At 46.5% G+C, this 19,126-nt stretch overlaps 1 protein-coding gene across 3 annotated transcripts in view; it reads left to right on the forward strand.

The window, feature by feature from the left end:
* Positions 1-1,286: 1,286 nt before the first annotated feature.
* Positions 1,287-19,126, forward strand: part of LOC135054637 (oocyte zinc finger protein XlCOF8.4-like) — a 59,647-nt gene continuing 41,807 nt past the window's right edge. The window contains exons 1-2 of one of the 3 annotated variants that reach the window (XM_063957862.1): positions 1,287-1,497; positions 4,706-4,870. In XM_063957862.1, coding sequence (XP_063813932.1) covers positions 4,793-4,870 — 78 coding nt within the window. In that variant the 5' untranslated portion in view covers positions 1,287-1,497; positions 4,706-4,792. Of the gene's footprint in view, positions 1,529-4,705; positions 4,871-19,126 lie in introns of all 3 variants that reach the window. The other 2 variants (XM_063957861.1, XM_063957860.1) reach the window with 2 other exon arrangements.

Genomic DNA, 19,126 nt, shown 5'->3' on the forward strand with positions numbered 1-19,126 from the left:
CCTGTATCTCTATCTATATATCTGTATATACCTGTATCTCTCTATATACCTGTATCTCTCTCTATATATCTGTATATACCTGTATCTCTCTCTATATATCTGTATATACCTGTATCTCTCTCTATATATCTGTATATACCTGTATCTCTCTCTATATATCTATATATACCTGTATCCCTCTCTATATCTCTCCATATACCTGTATCTCTATCTATATATCTGTATATACCTGTATATCTATATACCTGTATCTCTATCTATATATCTGTATATACCTGTATATCTATATACCTGTATCTCTATCTATATATCTGTATTTACCTGTATATCTATATACCTGTATCTCTATCTATATATCTGTATATACCTGTATATCTATATACCTGTATCTCTCTCTATATATCTGTATCTCTATCTATATATCTGTATATACCTGTATCTCTCTCTATATATCTGTATATACCTGTATCTCTATCTATATATCTGTATATCTATATATACCTGTATCCCTCTCTATATCTCTCCATATACCTGTATCTCTATATATATATCTGTATATACCTGTATCTCTATCTATACACCTGTATCTCTATCTATCGATATACCTGTATCTCTATATCTGTATATACCTGTATCTCTCTCTATATACCTGTATCTCTATATCTGTATATACCTGTATCTCTCTCTATATATCTGTATATACCTGTATCTCTCTCTATATACCTGTATCTCTATCTATATATCTGTATATACCTGTATCTTTCTCTATATATACCTGTATCTCTATCTATATATCTGTATATCTATATATACCTGTATCCCTCTCTATATCTCTCCATATACCTGTATCTCTATCTATATATCTGTATATACCTGTATATCTATATACCTGTATCTCTATCTATATACCTGTATATCTATATACCTGTATCTCTCTCTATATATCTGTATATACCTGTATCTCTATCTATATATCTGTATATACCTGTATCTCTATCTCTCTCTCTATATACCTGTATCTCTATCTATATATCTCTATATACCTATATCTATCTATCTATCTATACCTGTATGTCTATCTATATACCTCTCTATATATAAGTAACTAGCTCTATACATATATATTCTGGAGCTATATCTCTATAAATATACGTATAATCTATATCTGACACTCTTTATATATCTCTCCCCCTGCCAGGCTGCAGGGGGGGAGCAGTCACCGCACATCAGCTACATGCTCCCATCTCACCCGCTATTCCTGCACATACACCCATCACCCGCTGCTCCCCCCTCCCTGTATCCCAGCCTCGTCTCTATGGCTACTACCCTCACGTGACCCGCACTTCCTGTATGCCGAGCCTCGCACCTGCCGCCACTCCTCCTCACGTGACCCGCACTTCCTGTATGCCAAGCCTCGCTCCCAGCTGCGCACCCTCTGACCTCTTTCACTCACCTTTCCCTGGTGATTGCTGCCAGTGACCGGGCTACCCTGCTACAGTAAGTTCTGTCCTTCCTTTGCAAGGTGTAGGTAGGTGTGTGTGTATGATTGGTTCTATATCGGAGGGGCTGAAGGGACCTTGTGACGTATTTGTGTGTATACACTAGTACTGGGAGAGGGGAGTGACTGGTACTGGGAGAGGGGAGTGACTGGTACTGGGAGAGGGGAGTGACTGGTACTGGGAGAGGGGGGTGACTGGTACTGGGAGAGGGGGTGACTGGTACTAGGAGGGGGGGTTGATTGGTACTGGGAGAGGGGGGGTGACTAGTACCGGGAGAGGGTGGAGTGACTGGTACCGGGAGAAGGGGTTGAGACTGGTACTGGGAGAGGGGGGGTTGACTTGTACTGGGAGAGGGTGGAGTGAATGGGCGAGGGGGGGTGACTGGTACCGAGAGAGGGTGGGGGGACTGGTACCGGGAGAGGGGAGGGGACTTGTAAAGGGAGACGGGTGACTGGTACCGTGGGAGGGGCCTGATACCTGTAGTATGGGATTACTAATACCAGGAGGGAGGTGAAACTGGGAGTGATATTTAACTGGTAATGAGATAAAGTTGACTCATACAGGGAAAAAGTGTTGACCAGTTCTGAGAGTGGGGTGACTGTTACCTGGAGACGTGTGTTACTGGTGTCTGGAGAGGGGTGTGATATGTTTTACGATGCTTACTTTCCCCACCAACCCATCTAACTCTCTCCGCTACCTAACTGTAACCCCCGCAACCTAACCTTAACCCTCCCCAGTGGTGTCTAAACCTAACCTTCCCTGCAGCCTGAACCTAACCCCCACCTTCCCCGCAGTCTAATCCTAATCCTCCCCGGTGGTCCCTAAAGCTAACCCTCCCTTCCCTGCAGCCTAAGCCTACGGTAGATGCTAGAATCAAGTGGGCTAAGGGACCTTTTCTGTAAGGGGGAGGAGTCACAACACAAGGGGGAGGAGCTACACCAGCGGGACAGTTGCTCTAGTATCCACGCCACCAACTATTACCTCTAGTAATCAGGTGGCGAGCGAAGCGGAGCGGAGCGAGCCACCGAGCCCGAAGCATGGCGAGCGTACTTTTCGGGTACCCTGTTCGCCTGTAGCTCCTCCCCCTGGTGACGTGTCTCCTCCCCTAGATACGTCAGAAGGTCCCTTCTCCCACTCCGAAATAGAATCAACCCTAAGCCTACCCCCTCCCCCCCCCCTCCACCCCGCAGCCTAACCTTAAGAGTCCCAGGAAGCCGGCAGTCAGGATACCAGAGTTGGCATTTTGAGTCATGTTGGAGTTCCGGTGCCGGTATTCTGCCCATGTGTCGGGATTTTGATTGCCTGCATCCCGACCACCGACATGCTGAATGTATCCTGGTACCAGGAGAAGTGGGGACTGGTGTTGTGAGATAACTGGGAACAGGGACTTACTGATACTGGGGAGGGATACGGTCGTTAGGTCGACCACTGAATGTCGACATGGTTGTCCTGTCGACCTAGTACATGTCGACCTAATGACAATGTCGACCTAATGCATGTCGACCTAATGAGTGTCGACCTAAGTTTAGTCGACCCAACGACCCATACCCACTGGGAAGAAGGTGTGACGTGTGCTGGGATTGGGGTGTAGGACAAATAAAGACTAACCCCATATTTCAAAAGTGGCGCATTTCTGGCAGTGCGTCCCAGTGATACCCCGGTGAGCCGGTCCAACTCTGGTCTCAGAAGATTGAGGGGGAACCGAGAAACTCTTGGCCATGAGACGACCATTGGTTTTACCGTAAGCCAGTGGTTTCCAAACTTTTTTGAATCATGGCGCCCTAGAATATCAGAATTTTTTTCACAGCACCCCTAGGCCAAATATTTCTTATTGAGAAATTTAGAAAGAAATATTACATTAAGCAGATTGTGTTTATATGTCATCCTTAGGGTCAGTTGTGTGGTGAGGGACAAGATTTGCTTCTGTTTGTCCCCATATTTTATGACTGACAGCTACTAGCACTAGTTTTGCCTATTATATTGACCATAAGTAATTTGAATTGGTCCTGGACCACCAATCCAAAGCACCCCTGCAAGTGTCCAGAGGCACCCCAGGGAGCCACGGCACACAGTTTGGGAACCACTGCCTTAAGGGGGTAATTGCTAGGCTGCGTTTTTGTACAGCGGGCGATCAGGTCTAAACTGCGCGTGTGTATGCACCGCAATGCGCAGGCACGCCGCACGGGTATAAAGCGGATCGCCGCTCAGCGATGGGTTTGTGCGAAGAATCTATTCGCACAGGCGATCGCAAGGAGATTGACAGGAAGAAGGCGTTTGTGGGTGGCAACTGACCGTTTTCTGGGAGTGGTTGTAAAAACGCAGGCGTGTACGACTACGAACGTTTGCAGGGAGGGTTCCTGACGTCAGTTCTGGTCCCGGACAGGCTGAAGTGTTCGCAGCAGCTGAGTAAGTCCTGGGCTACTCAGAGACTGCACAAGATCTGTTTGTACCGCTCGGCTGCACATGAGTTCCCACACTTGCACAGCTAAAATACACTCCCCTATGGGCGGCGACTATCTGATCGCAGGAGTGAAAACATTGCTTGCTAGCGAACAGGTCTGAATTACCCCTATTGTGTGATGGGGGTATGGTATGGAAGGTCGACAGTAACTAGGTCAACAATGTCTAGGTCGACCACTATTGGTCGACAGTAACTAGGTCGACAGGGTCTTTAGGTCGACATGTTCTAGGTCGACAGGTCAAAGGGTCGACATGAGTTTTTTATGTTATTTTGGTGTTGTGTTCTTCGTAGAGTGACCGGGAACCCCAATTAGTGCACCGCGTCCCCTCGCATGGCTCGCTTTGCTCACCATGCTTCGGGCATGGTGCCTTCGCTTCGCTCGGCACAGATTACCGTTCCAATCATAGTCCACGTGTATCGTTAAGTATGAAAAGGTTAAAAAAAAAAAAAATTTGTGAAAAACTCATGTCGACCTTTTGACCTGTCGACCTAGAACATGTCGACCTAAAGACCCTGTCGACCTAGACACCCTGTCGACCAATAGTGGTCGACCTAGACATTGTCGACCTAGTTACTGTCGACTTAGAGACCGCATCCCGTGTGATGGTCACTGAGCGGTGTTATGCAGCTGAATCAGGGGAACTTCTGGGAAATTACCTAGGGGTCTGTGACTGAAGGAAATAAGGAGGTTACTCCATGTATCTGTGATGCTTATAATATTAATAATTATTATATTTATTCCTAGACTACTGTGCAGTGAGGACCAAGAGCCTGTTTTACTGAGAATCACATCAGGGTGTGAACTGTCCTGTATAAATCTCAGTCACTGAGGATGGACATAGACAGGAGTCACATGACTGAGAGAATACTAAGTCTCACCCTGGAGATCATCTACCTGCTTACTGGGGAGGTGAGGAGATCTGGGTGTATCACTGTGACATCACATATCTATAGTAATAATACAGGGACATGACTGGGGAGGCGAGGGGATCTAGGAGTGTCACTGTGCCATCACTTATATCTATATAGTAATAATATAGGGACATGACTGGGGAGCTGAGGGGGTCTGGGAGCATCACAGTGACATCACATATCTATAGTAATAATACAGGGACATGACTGGGGAAGTGAGGGGATCTGGAAGCATCACAGTGACATCACTTATATCTTTTATAGCTATAGTAATAATACAGGGACATGACTGGGGAGGTGAGGAGATCTGGGTGTATCACTGTGACATCACTTATATCTATAGTATTAATACAGGGACATGACTGGGGAGGTGAGGGGATCTAGGAGTATCACTATGACATCACATCTCTATATAGTAATAATATAGGGACTTGACTGGGGAGGTGAGGGGGTCTGGGAGCATCACAGTGACATCACTTATATCTATAGTAATAATACAGGGACATGACTGGCAAGGTGAAGGGATCTGGGAGTGTCACCGTGACATCACTTATATTTATAGTAATAATACAGGGACATATAAACAAAGAAGTACAGCGCCTAATTGGTCACACATGCAAAAACAGGTAGCATATAGAATCTTTGTTTTATTAGAACATAAGGTAAGAGTCTATTTAAAAAATATAATATTGGTTAGATCAAGTGCACATAACTGGCAACTGCCACATAAAATCAAGTGTAAATCAAGAATGGTGTTTTTCCTAGTGTTAGAAGTCCTTGCAGAAGGTACATACTGTATAATACTGTATATAGGTAAGCAGAAAGAAGCTGTTGTTTAGTAACAATGATGGTTTTGTAAGCACAGTCTGTTGTTAGTAGCATAGTCTTTAGAGATCAGAATGTTGACCTAAAAGTTTTCACCATCCATTGGATGTTATAAATGGATAGTGTAATGTGTTAATTGCAAGCATGCTCACCGTCCTTTGTTGTAACACAGAATAGCTATTCAGTTTATAGTTACCATCAGCTTCTAGATTTTAGCTGTGTTGATACCGTGCATCGTTTTTTTGTACAGCGGTTTCCTCTGTTATCTGTTGATAATACACAGGTATATTATGAAGTCTCTGGATACAGTCCACCAATTAATACACTCCCTATTAGAGGATATCCGATGTAAGATTGATTTTTACTCACACATGGCAATGTTGTGATAATGGAACATATTTCTCAGCTGTATAATACTTCCAAACTGTGTTCCAATTGAGGGTCCAAGTGAAGTTTAGCTCGTACACCGACGGCAAGCAAGGTGTAGGATCCCGGTTCACAGTGGATAATGCTGCTGGTATTGTTGTCCATATGATGGTTCCTCAATCGGTGGTTTGTGCTAGGTGGAAAGGTCCAGTACCTTGTGTATAAAGTCTGACACATTTCGCTGCACCAGGCAGCTTTTTCAAAGGTGTTTGTCAATTCAACTAACTCCTCTTTTATAAAGGGGAAATTATGTCATCAATTAGGGACCATGATTAATTACCATACATAAATCCTTAGAAACGTTAATTTCATATTAAGATGAGAATAAAAACAGTAGTATAAATCATTTAAAATAAATATAATAAAGAATTAATTTATTTCTAAATGAATAAAGAATTTGTAATAAAGCGATAGACAAAGAAGGCTTTTTCTGTATATATTCATTACGGTCACATTACAGGGAAAGCAATCACATGGGCCAATCATACTTTGCAAAGCTAAATTCCGCTTTCGATCACGTGAACGGGATCGCGGCCACGTGATCGGATTTGCCTTACAGGAAGTCAGTACAATATATAGCACTTGACAACATGGCCAAAATGGCGGTCACGTGATCCGGTTGTAGTCGAATAGTAACTTTATTGTTCCCACCCTTACAATTGACAAAATACACAATGCTTGTTAAAGCACTCAACCCTCGGTCACGTGAACGGGATCGCGACCACGTGGCCGGGGGATGTAGTAGACATAAGTTTCTTTCGATATAAATCTTAGCAGCATTTGACTTCTGTGCATGTGATGATCAGTGGTTCTCAAATTCGATCCTCAAGTACCCCCAACAGTTCATGTTTTCCAGGTCACCTAGCAGTTGAACAGGGGTATTCATTACTCACTGACACAGTTGCAATCCTGTGAGGAGACCTGGAAACCATGAACTGTTGGGGGAACTTGAGCACGGAGGTTGAGAACCACTGTAGTAGATGATAACTGGTTAACCCCGTGGCTAATAGATCACAGCCGCTTCTTCCTATATTACTGGACCAGGTCATGTGATCATCACATGATCCGTATATGTATACAAAGCAGCACATACAAATATATAACCTATATGAATAATCAAAACTAGAATGTAACAATAAGTACTTTTGACATATGGTGATATACAACCAGTTTAGGCAAAAATGAAAATAAAAGATAGGTATATTTATCATACTTGGCATTACTTGAGGAGCCATCAAATACCCATTATAACAGTATAATGAAGAGCTGAAGGTCCAGTAATACCATTTCTCTTACGTCCTAGAGGATGCTGGGGTCCATTTTAGTACCATGGGGTATAGACGGTTCCGCAGGAGCCTTCAGCACTTTAAGACTTTTCAACAGTGTGAACTGGCTCCTCCCTTTATGCCCCTCCTCCAGACCTCAGTTTAGAAAATGTGCCCAGGAGACTGGATGCACACTAGTGGAGCTCTACAGAGCTTTGCTGGAAAAAGACTTTCTCAGGTTTTTTATTTTACAGGGAAGCTGCTGGTAACAGCTTCCCTGCTTCGTGGGACTTAGGGGGGGAAGTAGGAACCAACTTCTCAATTAGTTCATGGTTCTGCTTCCGCTGACAGGACACCATTAGCTCCTGAAGGGAACTGAACACAGCTCAAGCCTGCCCAGCGTTCACTCCCACAGCACTGCCGCCACCCCCTAACAGAGCCAGAAGTCAGAAGGCTGGTGAGTATATTACCGGAGTCCTGCAGAGAGGGGATCCTCCGGTCATCGTTGGCGGCATACAGGTACACACGCAGCTGTGGGACGCTGCGCGCCATGTCTCTCAGCACAAGGGTGCAGAGCGCAGGGGGGGCGCGCCCTGAGGGCATGTTTTAAAACCTTACTCTCACTGGCAAAAAGGGTACATACATGTACAGCCGCTGATGTGCCATCCCCAGCCAAGTATAAATATTACATTGCTGAGGCTAAAGGGCGGGGCTTCTCCTCAGACTTGCCAGAACACTCACTGGGTGCCATTTTCTCCTGCAGAAACTCCAGTGTGAAGCTCCTGAACGCTGTTTCTCCTCATGACAACGCTGATACAAGTACAGGGTGTTATAGAAGGGGCAGAGTGTTCATTATAATTAGGTCTGTGGGCCTATTATTGATATATGCACTGTAAGTGGGTAATATTTCCACAATTCACAATAAGGCGTAGTGTGTGGACTGGCAAATCCCCCTGTGTCTCTGACAGACTTTAGTGTGGGTCTGTCCCCAATAGCTCCCCTGTGTGATAGGGGTGTGTGTGTGTGTGTGTGTACAAGTGTGTAACATGTCAGACATTGGGGAGGGTTCTTCCCAGGAAGAACCCATTTTAGATACACAAGAGGGTAATGTGGGTGAGAATGTTGCAAAAGAATATGTCAATGTTTGCAAAGAAATTCTCTGAGTCTGAACAACAGACTAAATATTAGAGGCAGTCTGTGGAGGATGCACTGTTTACTGACCCCTCCATATCATCCACTCGGGTCCCATCCAGTTTCCAGAAAAGGTCTCTGGCCCAGATAATGCAAGGGGACACAGACACAGATTCCGACTCTGACGTCGACACTGGGGATTTGAGAGGGGTAGACCCCAAATTAGCCAAAAGCATACAATGTATGATAGTTGCTATAAAGGAAGTGTTGGAGTTTCCTGAAACAACACTGGTCCCTGAGGAAAAGGATTATTTTAAATTAAATAAAAAGCAGGTTGTGACTTTTCCTCCTTCAAAGGATTTGAATGTGTTCTTTGAAGAATCCTGGGCTAACCCAGAGAAGAAATTTACCCTTCCCAGAAGGATACGTGTAGCGTACCCTTTCCCTGAGGAAGACGGGCACAAATGGGAGACTCCCCCAATGATAGAAACCTCAGTTTCTCGGCTGTCTAAGAAAATTGTTTTGCCTGCCCCTGGTTCAGCCGCCTTAAAAGATCTGGCTGACCGTAAATTAGAAACAACCCTGAAATCCATATATACGGCTAACGGTACACTACTCAGGTCCACCATTGCTTGTGCGTGGGTGGGTAACGCTGTGGAAAAATGATCTGACAACTTGCTTGTTAACATAGACACAGTTGACAGGGATGAAATAGTCCTAACTCTCGGCCATATCAAAGATGCTGCAGGTTACTTAGTTGAAGCTGTGGCCGGAGAGACCCCCAGCCCACGTGGACAATGGCAGCCGCAGCACTGAAGGGGTTAACCCTCAATGCCCGGCGCCATATTAAGGGACCCTGGGTGCTTGGCGCCAATTTTAAATGTATTGGGCGCTAGGCGCAGTGTGCTTTATTAATGTACTTGGATGTGTGCCGCGGTTCCAGACCTCTCCGGCGACCGCGGCAGTGAGGGCATCCCCCAGCGCACTGAGCAGAGTGTGCGCGCCGGGGGAGAGGGGAAACGCTGCAGCCAGGAGATCAGCTCCCGCTGCAGCGATCTGTGTGAGACGCTGACCGCCGGAGTCCGGGAGCTCTGCTCCCGGCAGCGGTGAGCACCGCACCCGGCGCACTGAGCCGCGTGTGTGCGCCGGGGGAGAAGGGTGAGCCGCTGCAGCTGGGAGCTCAGCTCCCGCTGCAGCGCGCTCTGTGCGTGCCTCTGCTGGGGGCCGGGAGCACTGCTCCCGGTGCCTCAGCACCAGCGGAGGTGGGCAGCCGGGACGAACGTCCCGGGCTGCTGGGTGGCAGGGGGGGTGCGCTGCAGCCCGGATCACCGCCGGACGCTGCGGCAAGGCCACATAGTTCTGCGCCGCTCATGGGGGACTGGGCTAGCCGGCTCCCTAGCGGCGGGGGGAGGATCAGGCTGGTGAGTGCTGGGGTCCGGGAGCTACGCTCCCGGCACCTCAGCGCTACAGAGGGCACAGATCCACGGCGGCTGGGACAAGCGTCCTGAGCCGCCGGGCTTCAGATCAGGGGGGTGCGCCGCACTGTGCAGCGAGGCCATCAAGTTAGTGCCACACTGGGGGAAAGGGAGAGCCAGCTCCCTGGACCCCAGTGGCAGGCAGGCAGGCTGGAGGATGGGGGAAGTTAGTCCCATACCTCCAGCGCTGAGAGAGCCCTAGCAGCCAGGCTGCAGGGCTAGAGGAGCCCAGCGCTGAGTGCTGGGCACAGTATTAAAACAAAGTAATGTATTCAAACATAATAATATATATATTGTGTTATGAGGCACTGCAGTGCCTGGGTATGTGGAGCCTGTGCAGGGCACAGGCTCAGGGTATATTTAAAGGGGAATGTATAGTGTATTTTAAATGTGATGTATTTAAAGGTAAAATGCACTTACTTGGTTGTGTGTCCCAGGAGGGGGGAATCCATGGCTGTGCAGGCTGCCCAGCTCTGGAGCCCGAATCCAGGCTGCAGACAGTGGGCTAGGTCCCGGGCAGGTTTCTGGAAGTCAGTTTAGGCGGGAAAGCTTCCCCCAGCCTACACTGAGCGGCACTGGGGCGTATCCTGATCCTCCAGGATGGGACAGTCAAAGGAGAGTGACCACTCCCCACTGTCCATAGAGGACAATGGGAGCTGTGCATGTGACCAAGGCATGCACAGCCCATGGGTAAACATTGATTGGCTGTAAACCACAGGGCGGGCTTACCCCCTGTGGTAGTGTGTATTGGAGTAGGATAAAAGGAGGGCAGTTGCCCCATGAAAAGTGTATTATACCAACTACTTTCTGCTGTGAACATCTTGCTGTATGCTGTTTCCCCTAGCAATAGGGAAGAGTTCTCTTTAGAACTATTTTTTGGCATTAAAACATCATCTGCCTCAAGAAGATTGCGTCATCTTGTGACCTGCAGGCCTATGCAAAACATAGCCCCGTTCTCCGGCTGTCCCGTGAGCACCCCAACGTCTCCAAGTTCCGCCTTCCGCCAGCTACCGTTAGAGGACTAGTGGGGATTCGTCAATACCACACAGGTGTGGTAAGGCAGCGTGTCGGCACATACAGAGCAGAACCGTGGTTCCAAATGCCACGGCAGGTTAGGAGTTTGGTGGTGGCAGCATAAACAGCACAGTGGGTGGAGTCAGTAACAGGCGGTTACTGACGGTAAGTGGGAATCCCCTATGTGGTCAGGTCCCGTGTGACCTAAGCATCCATTCTGTGTACTGGGGACGAGACCGTCCGGTCACAGAAGCTATGAAGGATATTGGGTTGCTTAGTTCAAGATCCTCCACTATGGCGATTTCAGCCCGCAGGGCGCTGTGGATCCGCAAATGGAATGCTGATGCGGAATAAAAAAAGAACATTGAGGCGCTTCCTTACAATGGAGAAGCCCTCTTTGGAGACGAGCTGGATGCCATGATTTCAACAACTACATCAGGCAAGTCAGCATTTCTGCCTTCCGCAGCTGCTCCACCTAGGAAAGGATTTCATTCTCATATGATGCAATCCTTTCAGCCCAACAAGTCAAAGGGTACCCCCTTCTTCGTAGTAAGAGGGCGAGGAAGGGGTAAAAAATCTACAACACCATCAGGCTCGCAGGAGCAGAAGTCAACAGCTACTTCTGCTAAAACCTCAACATGACGCTGGGGCTTCCCTGCGGGAGTACGATCGGGTGGGGGCAAGTCTACGGTCTTTCAGCCAGGTCTGGGTTCACTCAGATCTGGATCCTTGGGTATTGCAGATAGTATTCCAAGGGTACAAATTGGAATATCAGGACCTTTCCCCATGCCAATGTTTCAAATCAGCCTTACCAGCTTCTGTTCAGGACAGAGCAAAAGTGCTGAACGCAATACAGAAATTATGTCAAGACAATGTCATTTCCTTAGTTCCTGTGTCACAACAGGAAAAAGGGTTTTATTCAAGCCTGTTTGTAGTGCCGAAACCGGATGGCTTGGTCAGACCGATTTTAAACCTAAAGACTCTGAACCTTTATTTGAAAAGGTTCAAATTCAAGATGGAATCCCTGAGAGCGGTGATCTCCAGCTTGGAGGAAAAGGAATTTCTGGTATCGATGGACATCAAAGATGCTTATTTACATGTTCCCATCTACCCGCCGCATCAGGCATACCTGAGGTTTGCGGTGCAGGACTGCCACTACCAGTTCCAAACATTGCCTTTTCCTCCGAGAATATTCACCAAGGTGATGGCAGAGATGATGGTTCTTCTTCACAAGAAAGGAGTCAAAGTCATCCCATACTTGGACGATATCCTCATAAAAGCGAGATCCAGGGAGAAACTAGTGCAGAACATTGCACTTTCCCTGACGGTGCTTCAACAGCACGGTTGGATCATAAACCTTTTAAAATCACAATTGGAACCCACAAGGAGGTTATCATTTCTGGGAATGATATTGGACACGGAAGCACAGAAAGTTTTCCTACCGGTGGAAAAGGCTCTGGAGATCCAGAGGATGGTCAAACAAGTTTTAAAACCAGCACGCGTATTGATTCATCAGTGCATCTGCCTGCTGGGGAAGATGGTAGCGGCCTATGAGGCTCTACAATTTGGCCGATTCCACGCCAGGGTGTTCCAATGGGACCTACTGGACAAGTGGTCCGGATCGCACCTACACATGCACCAGAGGATAATCCTGTCAACAAAAGCCAGAATTTCACTCTTGTGGTGACTTCAAAGTTCTCACCTCCTGGAGGGACGCAGGTTCGGGTTTCAGACTTGGATCCTGGTGACCACAGATGCAAGCCTCCGAGGTTGGGGAGCAATCATGCAAGGGTAAAGCTTCCAAGGACGATGGTCAAGTCAAGAAGTACTCCTTCACATAAACATTCTGGAATTGAGAGCTGTGTACAACAGCCTTCATCAAGCGGCACACCTTCTTCAAAGTCGTCCCATACGATCTATATTTCATATTACATTGTTCTTTAACATAGGAAAATTCTATGTAATATGAAATATAGATAAAATAGGATTTTAATTACCTACCGGTAAATCCTTTTCTCGTAGTCTGTAGAGGATGCTGGGGTCCATTTTAGTACCATGGGGTATAGACGGGTCCGCAGGAGCCTTAGGTACTTTAAGACTTTTCAACAGTGTGAACTGGCTCCTCCCTCTATGACCCTCCTCCAGACCTCAGTAAAGGAACTGTGCCAGAAGACTGACAACTTCGAGAGAAGAATTTACATTAAACTAGTGGCGAGATTCACACCAGCTCACACCATACAAAACATGCCGCCTAACACGGATTTCAACATAAACCATGCTAACATGCTAACGTAACAGCTGTGAACATCTTAACACATGAGAACCTGTGTAAAAAGATAAAACGTAATTCTGCAAGAAAAATTAGCACTGGGCGGGCGCCCAGCATCCTCTACGGACTACGAGAAAAGGATTTACCGGTAGGTAATTAAAATCCTATTTCTCTAACGTCCTAGTGGATGCTGGGGACTCCGTAAGGACCATGGGGAATAGACGGGCTCCGCAGGAGACAGGGCACTTTAAGAAAGAATTAGGAATACTGGTGTGCACTGGCTCCTCCCTCTATGTCCCTCCTCCAGACCTCAGTTAGAATCTGTGCCCGGACACAGCTGGGTGCACTTTAGTGAGCTCTCCTGAGCTTGCTAATAAGAAAGTATTTTGTTAGGTTTTTTATTTTCAGAGAGATCTGCTGGCAACAGACTCTCTGCTACGTGGGACTGAGGGGAGAGAAGCAAACCTACTAACTGCGGATAGGTCGTGCTTCTTAGGCTACTGGACACCATTAGCTCCAGAGGGATCGAACACAGGAACTCACCCTTGGTCGTCCGATCCCGGAGCCGCGCCGCCGTCCCCCTCGCAGAGCCAGAAGGCAGAAGCCGGCGAGAGAAGCAAGAAGACTTCAAAATCTGCGGCAGAAGACTCCTGTCTTCATATGAGGTAGCGCACAGCACTGCAGCTGTGCGCCATTGCTCCCACATTACACCCACACACTCCGGTCACTGTAGGGTGCAGGGGGGGGCGCCTTGGGCAGGAATTAGAGACCTCTTGGCAAAGTGGGCATATATACAGTTGGGTACTGTATATATGCATGAGCCCGCGCCATTATTTGACACAAAATCGCGGGACAGAAGCCCGCCGCTGAGGGGGCGGGGCTTCTTCCTCAGCACTCACCAGCGCCATTTTCTCTCCACAGCTCCGCTGAGAGGAAGCTCCCCAGGCTCTCACCTGCAGAAGCATGATAGAAGAGGGTGAAAAAGAGAGGGGGGGGCACACAAATTTGGCGTAAAAACAATATACAGCAGCTACTGGGTTAACACTAAGTTACTGTGTGATTCCTGGGTCATATAGCGCTGGGGTGTGTGCTGGCATACTCTCTCTCTTTCTCTCCAAAGGGCCTTGTGGGGGAACTGTCTTCAAATAGAGCATCCCTTGTGTGTGTGGTGTGTCGGTACATGTGTGTCGACATGTCTGTGGTAAAAGGCTCCCCTAAGGGGGAGATGGAGCTAATATGTGTGTGAGAGGGTGTCTCCGTCGACCACGCCTGTTTGGATATGTGTAAGTGCTAAGGTGAATTTATTGCACAAAAGATTAGAGAACAGACAGGAAATCTACCCATGTTTGTCCCTATGGCGCAGAGACCTTCAGAGTCTCACAATGCTCACTATCCAAAATAATAAACACTGATATCGACACGGAGTTTGACTCCAGTGTCGACTACGATAATGCAAAGTTACAGCCAAAATGGCAGAAAAGTATTCAATATATGATTATTGTAATAAAGATGATTTGCATATCACTGATGACTCATCTGTCCCTGACACAAGGGTACACATGTTTCTCTGACGTCCTAAGTGGATGCTGGGATTCCGTAAGGACCATGGGGAATAGCGGCTCCGCAGGAGACTGGGCACAACTAAAAGAAAGCTTTTGGTCAAACTGGTGTGCACTGGCTCCTCCCTCTATGACCCTCCTCCAGACTTCAGTTAGAATCTTGTGCCCGGCTGAGCTGGATGCACACTAGGGGCTCTCCTGAGCTCCTAGAAAAGAAAGTATATTTTAGGTTTTTTATTTTCAGTGAGATCTGCTGGCAACAGACTCACTGCTACAAGGGACTAAGGGGAGAAGCGAACCTACCTGACTGGAGATAGTTTGGGCTTCTTAGGCTACTGGACACCATTCGCTCCAGAGGGATCGAACACAGGACCCGACCTCGATCGTTCGGTCCCGGAGCCGCGCCGCCGTCCCCCTTACAGAGCCAGAAGCATGAAGATGGTCCTGGAAATCGGCGGCAGAAGACTTCGGTCTTCAACAAGGTGGCGCACAGCACTGCAGCTGTGCGCCATTGCTCCTCATGCACACCTCACACTCCGGTCACTGATGGGTGCAGGGCGCTGGGGGGGGGGGGCGCCCTGAGCAGCAATATTTATACCTTGGCTGGCAAAAAATCACAATATATAGTCCCAGAGGCTATATATGTGATAAATACCCCTGCAAGAATCCATAAAAAAAGCGGGAGAAAAGTCAGCCGATAAAGGGGCGGGGCTATCTCCCTCAGCACACTGGCGCCATTTTTCCCCTCACAGCTCCGCTGGAAGGATCGCTCCCAGGCTCTCCCCTGCAGTTTCAAACTTCAAAAGGGTAAAAAAGAGAGGGCACTATATTTAGGCGCAGCAATATATAAATAAATAAATATATAATATATATATATATATATATATATATATATATATATATATATATATATATACAAAGAAAGTCCTGTACTCGCATCAAATCTTCCAGGGTGGGTGCTATCCCAACAGAACGAAGTCCGCTGAATATATGGGTGTCCACGAAGGTGGCGGGCGCACTCTCACAAATGTACAGATTCTTTAGTAATATCAACTATTCTTTATTGTAGCCTCATAAATCGACGTTTCGATCCTTCCACAGGATCTTTTTCAAGAAAGGCAGTACGATGTCATTGTTTCATGATTTGCAATCATTAATTAATGCCTAAAAAGAATATACAAATGAGAAAAGACTCAGCCTCCCAGGCCCCTTAAAAATGGCAGAAAATCTATGTAAACAGGGCTTCAATTGCCCCATTCACATAGTGTCTATGGTGTAAAATCAATATGATTATCATAATATTTAATAAACACCTTCAACCAAAGTGCAACTTTTCACCAAAGTGTTCACAGGGACCACCACTGTCCCTACGGCAAAGGTAATAATCATCCACCTAAATGTGCCTAATGAGACCATGTGACCCACATGTGTTTAAAGACTCTCAAGAAAACCAGAGATCACTTACATGCAGGCTTAAAGACAGAGGGACAGTATCCAGGGCGAGAGGACTGCCAACAACATGTGTAATCCTATAGCAGCTGCATGTATAATATGAGACTGTTAGACAATTGCATAACTCCACAATTTCAAAAGGCACTAACAAAGTGAAATAGCTATTTACCTATAGCATCACAATCTGAATTTAATATATCCTGGGTTCGTAGAGGTTAAATACGGCTGCTGGGCCCAACCTAGTGGAACAATATGTCTTATTCAAAATGTGCAAATCTCACAACTCGACATATTATATGCATAAAATCAGTCCTTACCATGTGCTGGAGCCTGCCATGTAATCCCAGGAGACATGCTGTGGACAGCCTTGCCCCGGAAGTATATATACGCCCCCAAACCGGAAGTGCGTCCACAACGGAAAACAAGCTACTAAGTCCACTGTGTGATTAAAATGTGCATTCACTGCATACACTCACCTCAGATAGGTGATTCCGAACAGACGCTGCTTACTACCAGTCGCTAAAGCCCTCATGCTTTCACATTCGGCCGCGACTTGCGTTCCATTAACCGGAAGTGGAACGCAATGCGTTCCAAACCCCGGACGTGAACACTGCGTTCACGTCCGGTTAATGGAACGCAAGTCGCGGCCGAATGTGAAAGCATGAGGGCTTTAGCGACTGGTAGTAAGCAGCGTCTGTTCGGAATCACCTATCTGAGGTGAGTGTATGCAGTGAATGCACATTTTAATCACACAGTGGACTTAGTAGCTTGTTTTCCGTTGTGGACGCACTTCCGGTTTGGGGGCGTATATATACTTCCGGGGCAAGGCTGTCCACAGCATGTCTCCTGGGATTACATGGCAGGCTCCAGCACATGGTAAGGACTGATTTTATGCATATAGTATGTCGAGTTGTGAGATTTGCACATTTTGAATAAGACATATTGTTCCACTAGGTTGGGCCCAGCAGCCGTATTTAACCTCTACGAACCCAGGATATATTAAATTCAGATTGTGATGCTATAGGTAAATAGCTATTTCACTTTGTTAGTGCCTTTTGAAATTGTGGAGTTATGCAATTGTCTAACAGTCTCATATTATACATGCAGCTGCTATAGGATTACACATGTTGTTGGCAGTCCTCTGGCCCTGGATACTGTCCCTCTGTCTTTAAGCCTGCATGTAAGTGATCTCTGGTTTTCTTGAGAGTCTTTAAACACATGTGGGTCACATGGTCTCATTAGGCACATTTAGGTGGATGATTATTACCTTTTTTTTTTTTTTTAATTAATATTTTTATTAAAGAAAAGTCGAGCATGCAGGTACAGAACAGACAAGAGATGACAGCTCCAAGTAGATGCTTAATCATATACAAGTTATCCCCTAGGGGGGTAACCAAATATTACAGAAACAAGGGTAAATTGTAACAATATCCAGTATATGCATGTCACGACCATCATAATTTTTTATGTTTAAACATCAAACAAGCAGAAAAAAAGAAAAAGAAAATAATAATAAAATAATAAGAAAGGTTCTGAGAAGAGAAGAGAGAAAAATAATGGGGGGAAAGAGAGGAAAGGGAGGGGGGGAGGGGGATGGGAAAATGGTGGTTCGTCAGAGAAGCGGTCTAAGTGAATACATAAGATGGGAGGGTAATACTTCCCAGCTACAAATCATACCATCTGTACCCCCAGGGTCTGTATTACATCTCTTATGTTTATTGGGTCCTGTATGGTATAGAGAACTGCCTCACCGTGTGACACATCTCGTCAGGTTCCAGTAGCGGGGGGCGTAGTATAGGTGAACCATGGTTCCCATATCCTCCTAAATTTGTCCGATCTGTCATGTAAGGAGGCTGTGATTTTCTCCATCGTGGAGATATGCCAGATTTTTGCTATTAGCATGCTCCTAGGGGGAGCATTGGTGTTTTTCCAATTTTTTGCTACTACACAGCGAGCTGCATGTAGGATTTGGAGCACTAAGCTATTAGCTTGGCTGTCTAGGTTGGGTAAGGGTAGGCCCAGCAAAGCTGACCAGGGACCCAGAGTTATCCGTGAACAAAAGACAGAGCCTAAGAGCGCCTCCACCTGAGACCAGAACGTATGGATTTTGGGGCATGACCACCAGATGTGTTTAAAGTCTCCAATCTGGCCACAACCACGCCAGCACAGTGGGGAGGACCCGGGGAAGATCTTATGCATTGTTGCTGGGACCCGATACCATCTGGTGTAGACTTTATAAGAGTTTTCCTTCACAAGAGAGGAAATTGATGATTGGGCTACTTTTTGTCTAATGGTTTCCCATGAGTCTTCATCAGGTGGAGGGCCTAGGTCCCGCTCCCACCTCTGTTCATGGGGGAGGGTGCTTGTTGCCTTCAGGGATCGTAGTAAACCATAGAGTATAGAGATAATACCCTGCCTCATAGGGGAGTAAATACATAGACGCTCCAAGGGGGTGAGTTGGCGAATAACCTGGGATTTGGGGAGGGAGTTTAAAAAGGAGCGGAGTTGTAAAGATGATTATTACCTTTGCCGTAGGGACAGTGGTGGTCCCTGTGAACACTTTGGTGAAAAGTTGCACTTTGGTTGAAGGTGTTTATTAAATATTATGATAATCATATTGATTTTACACCATAGACACTATGTGAATGGGGCAATTGAAGCCCTGTTTACATAGATTTTCTGCCATTTTTAAGGGGCCTGGGAGGCTGAGTCTTTTCTCATTTGTATATTCTTTTTAGGCATTAATTAATGATTGCAAATCATGAAACAATGACATCGTACTGCCTTTCTTGAAAAAGATCCTGTGAAAGGATCGAAACGTCGATTTATGAGGCTACA

The sequence above is a fragment of the Pseudophryne corroboree genome, chromosome 3 (genome assembly GCF_028390025.1).
Source record: "Pseudophryne corroboree isolate aPseCor3 chromosome 3, aPseCor3.hap2, whole genome shotgun sequence".
NCBI lineage: Eukaryota > Metazoa > Chordata > Amphibia > Anura > Myobatrachidae > Pseudophryne > Pseudophryne corroboree.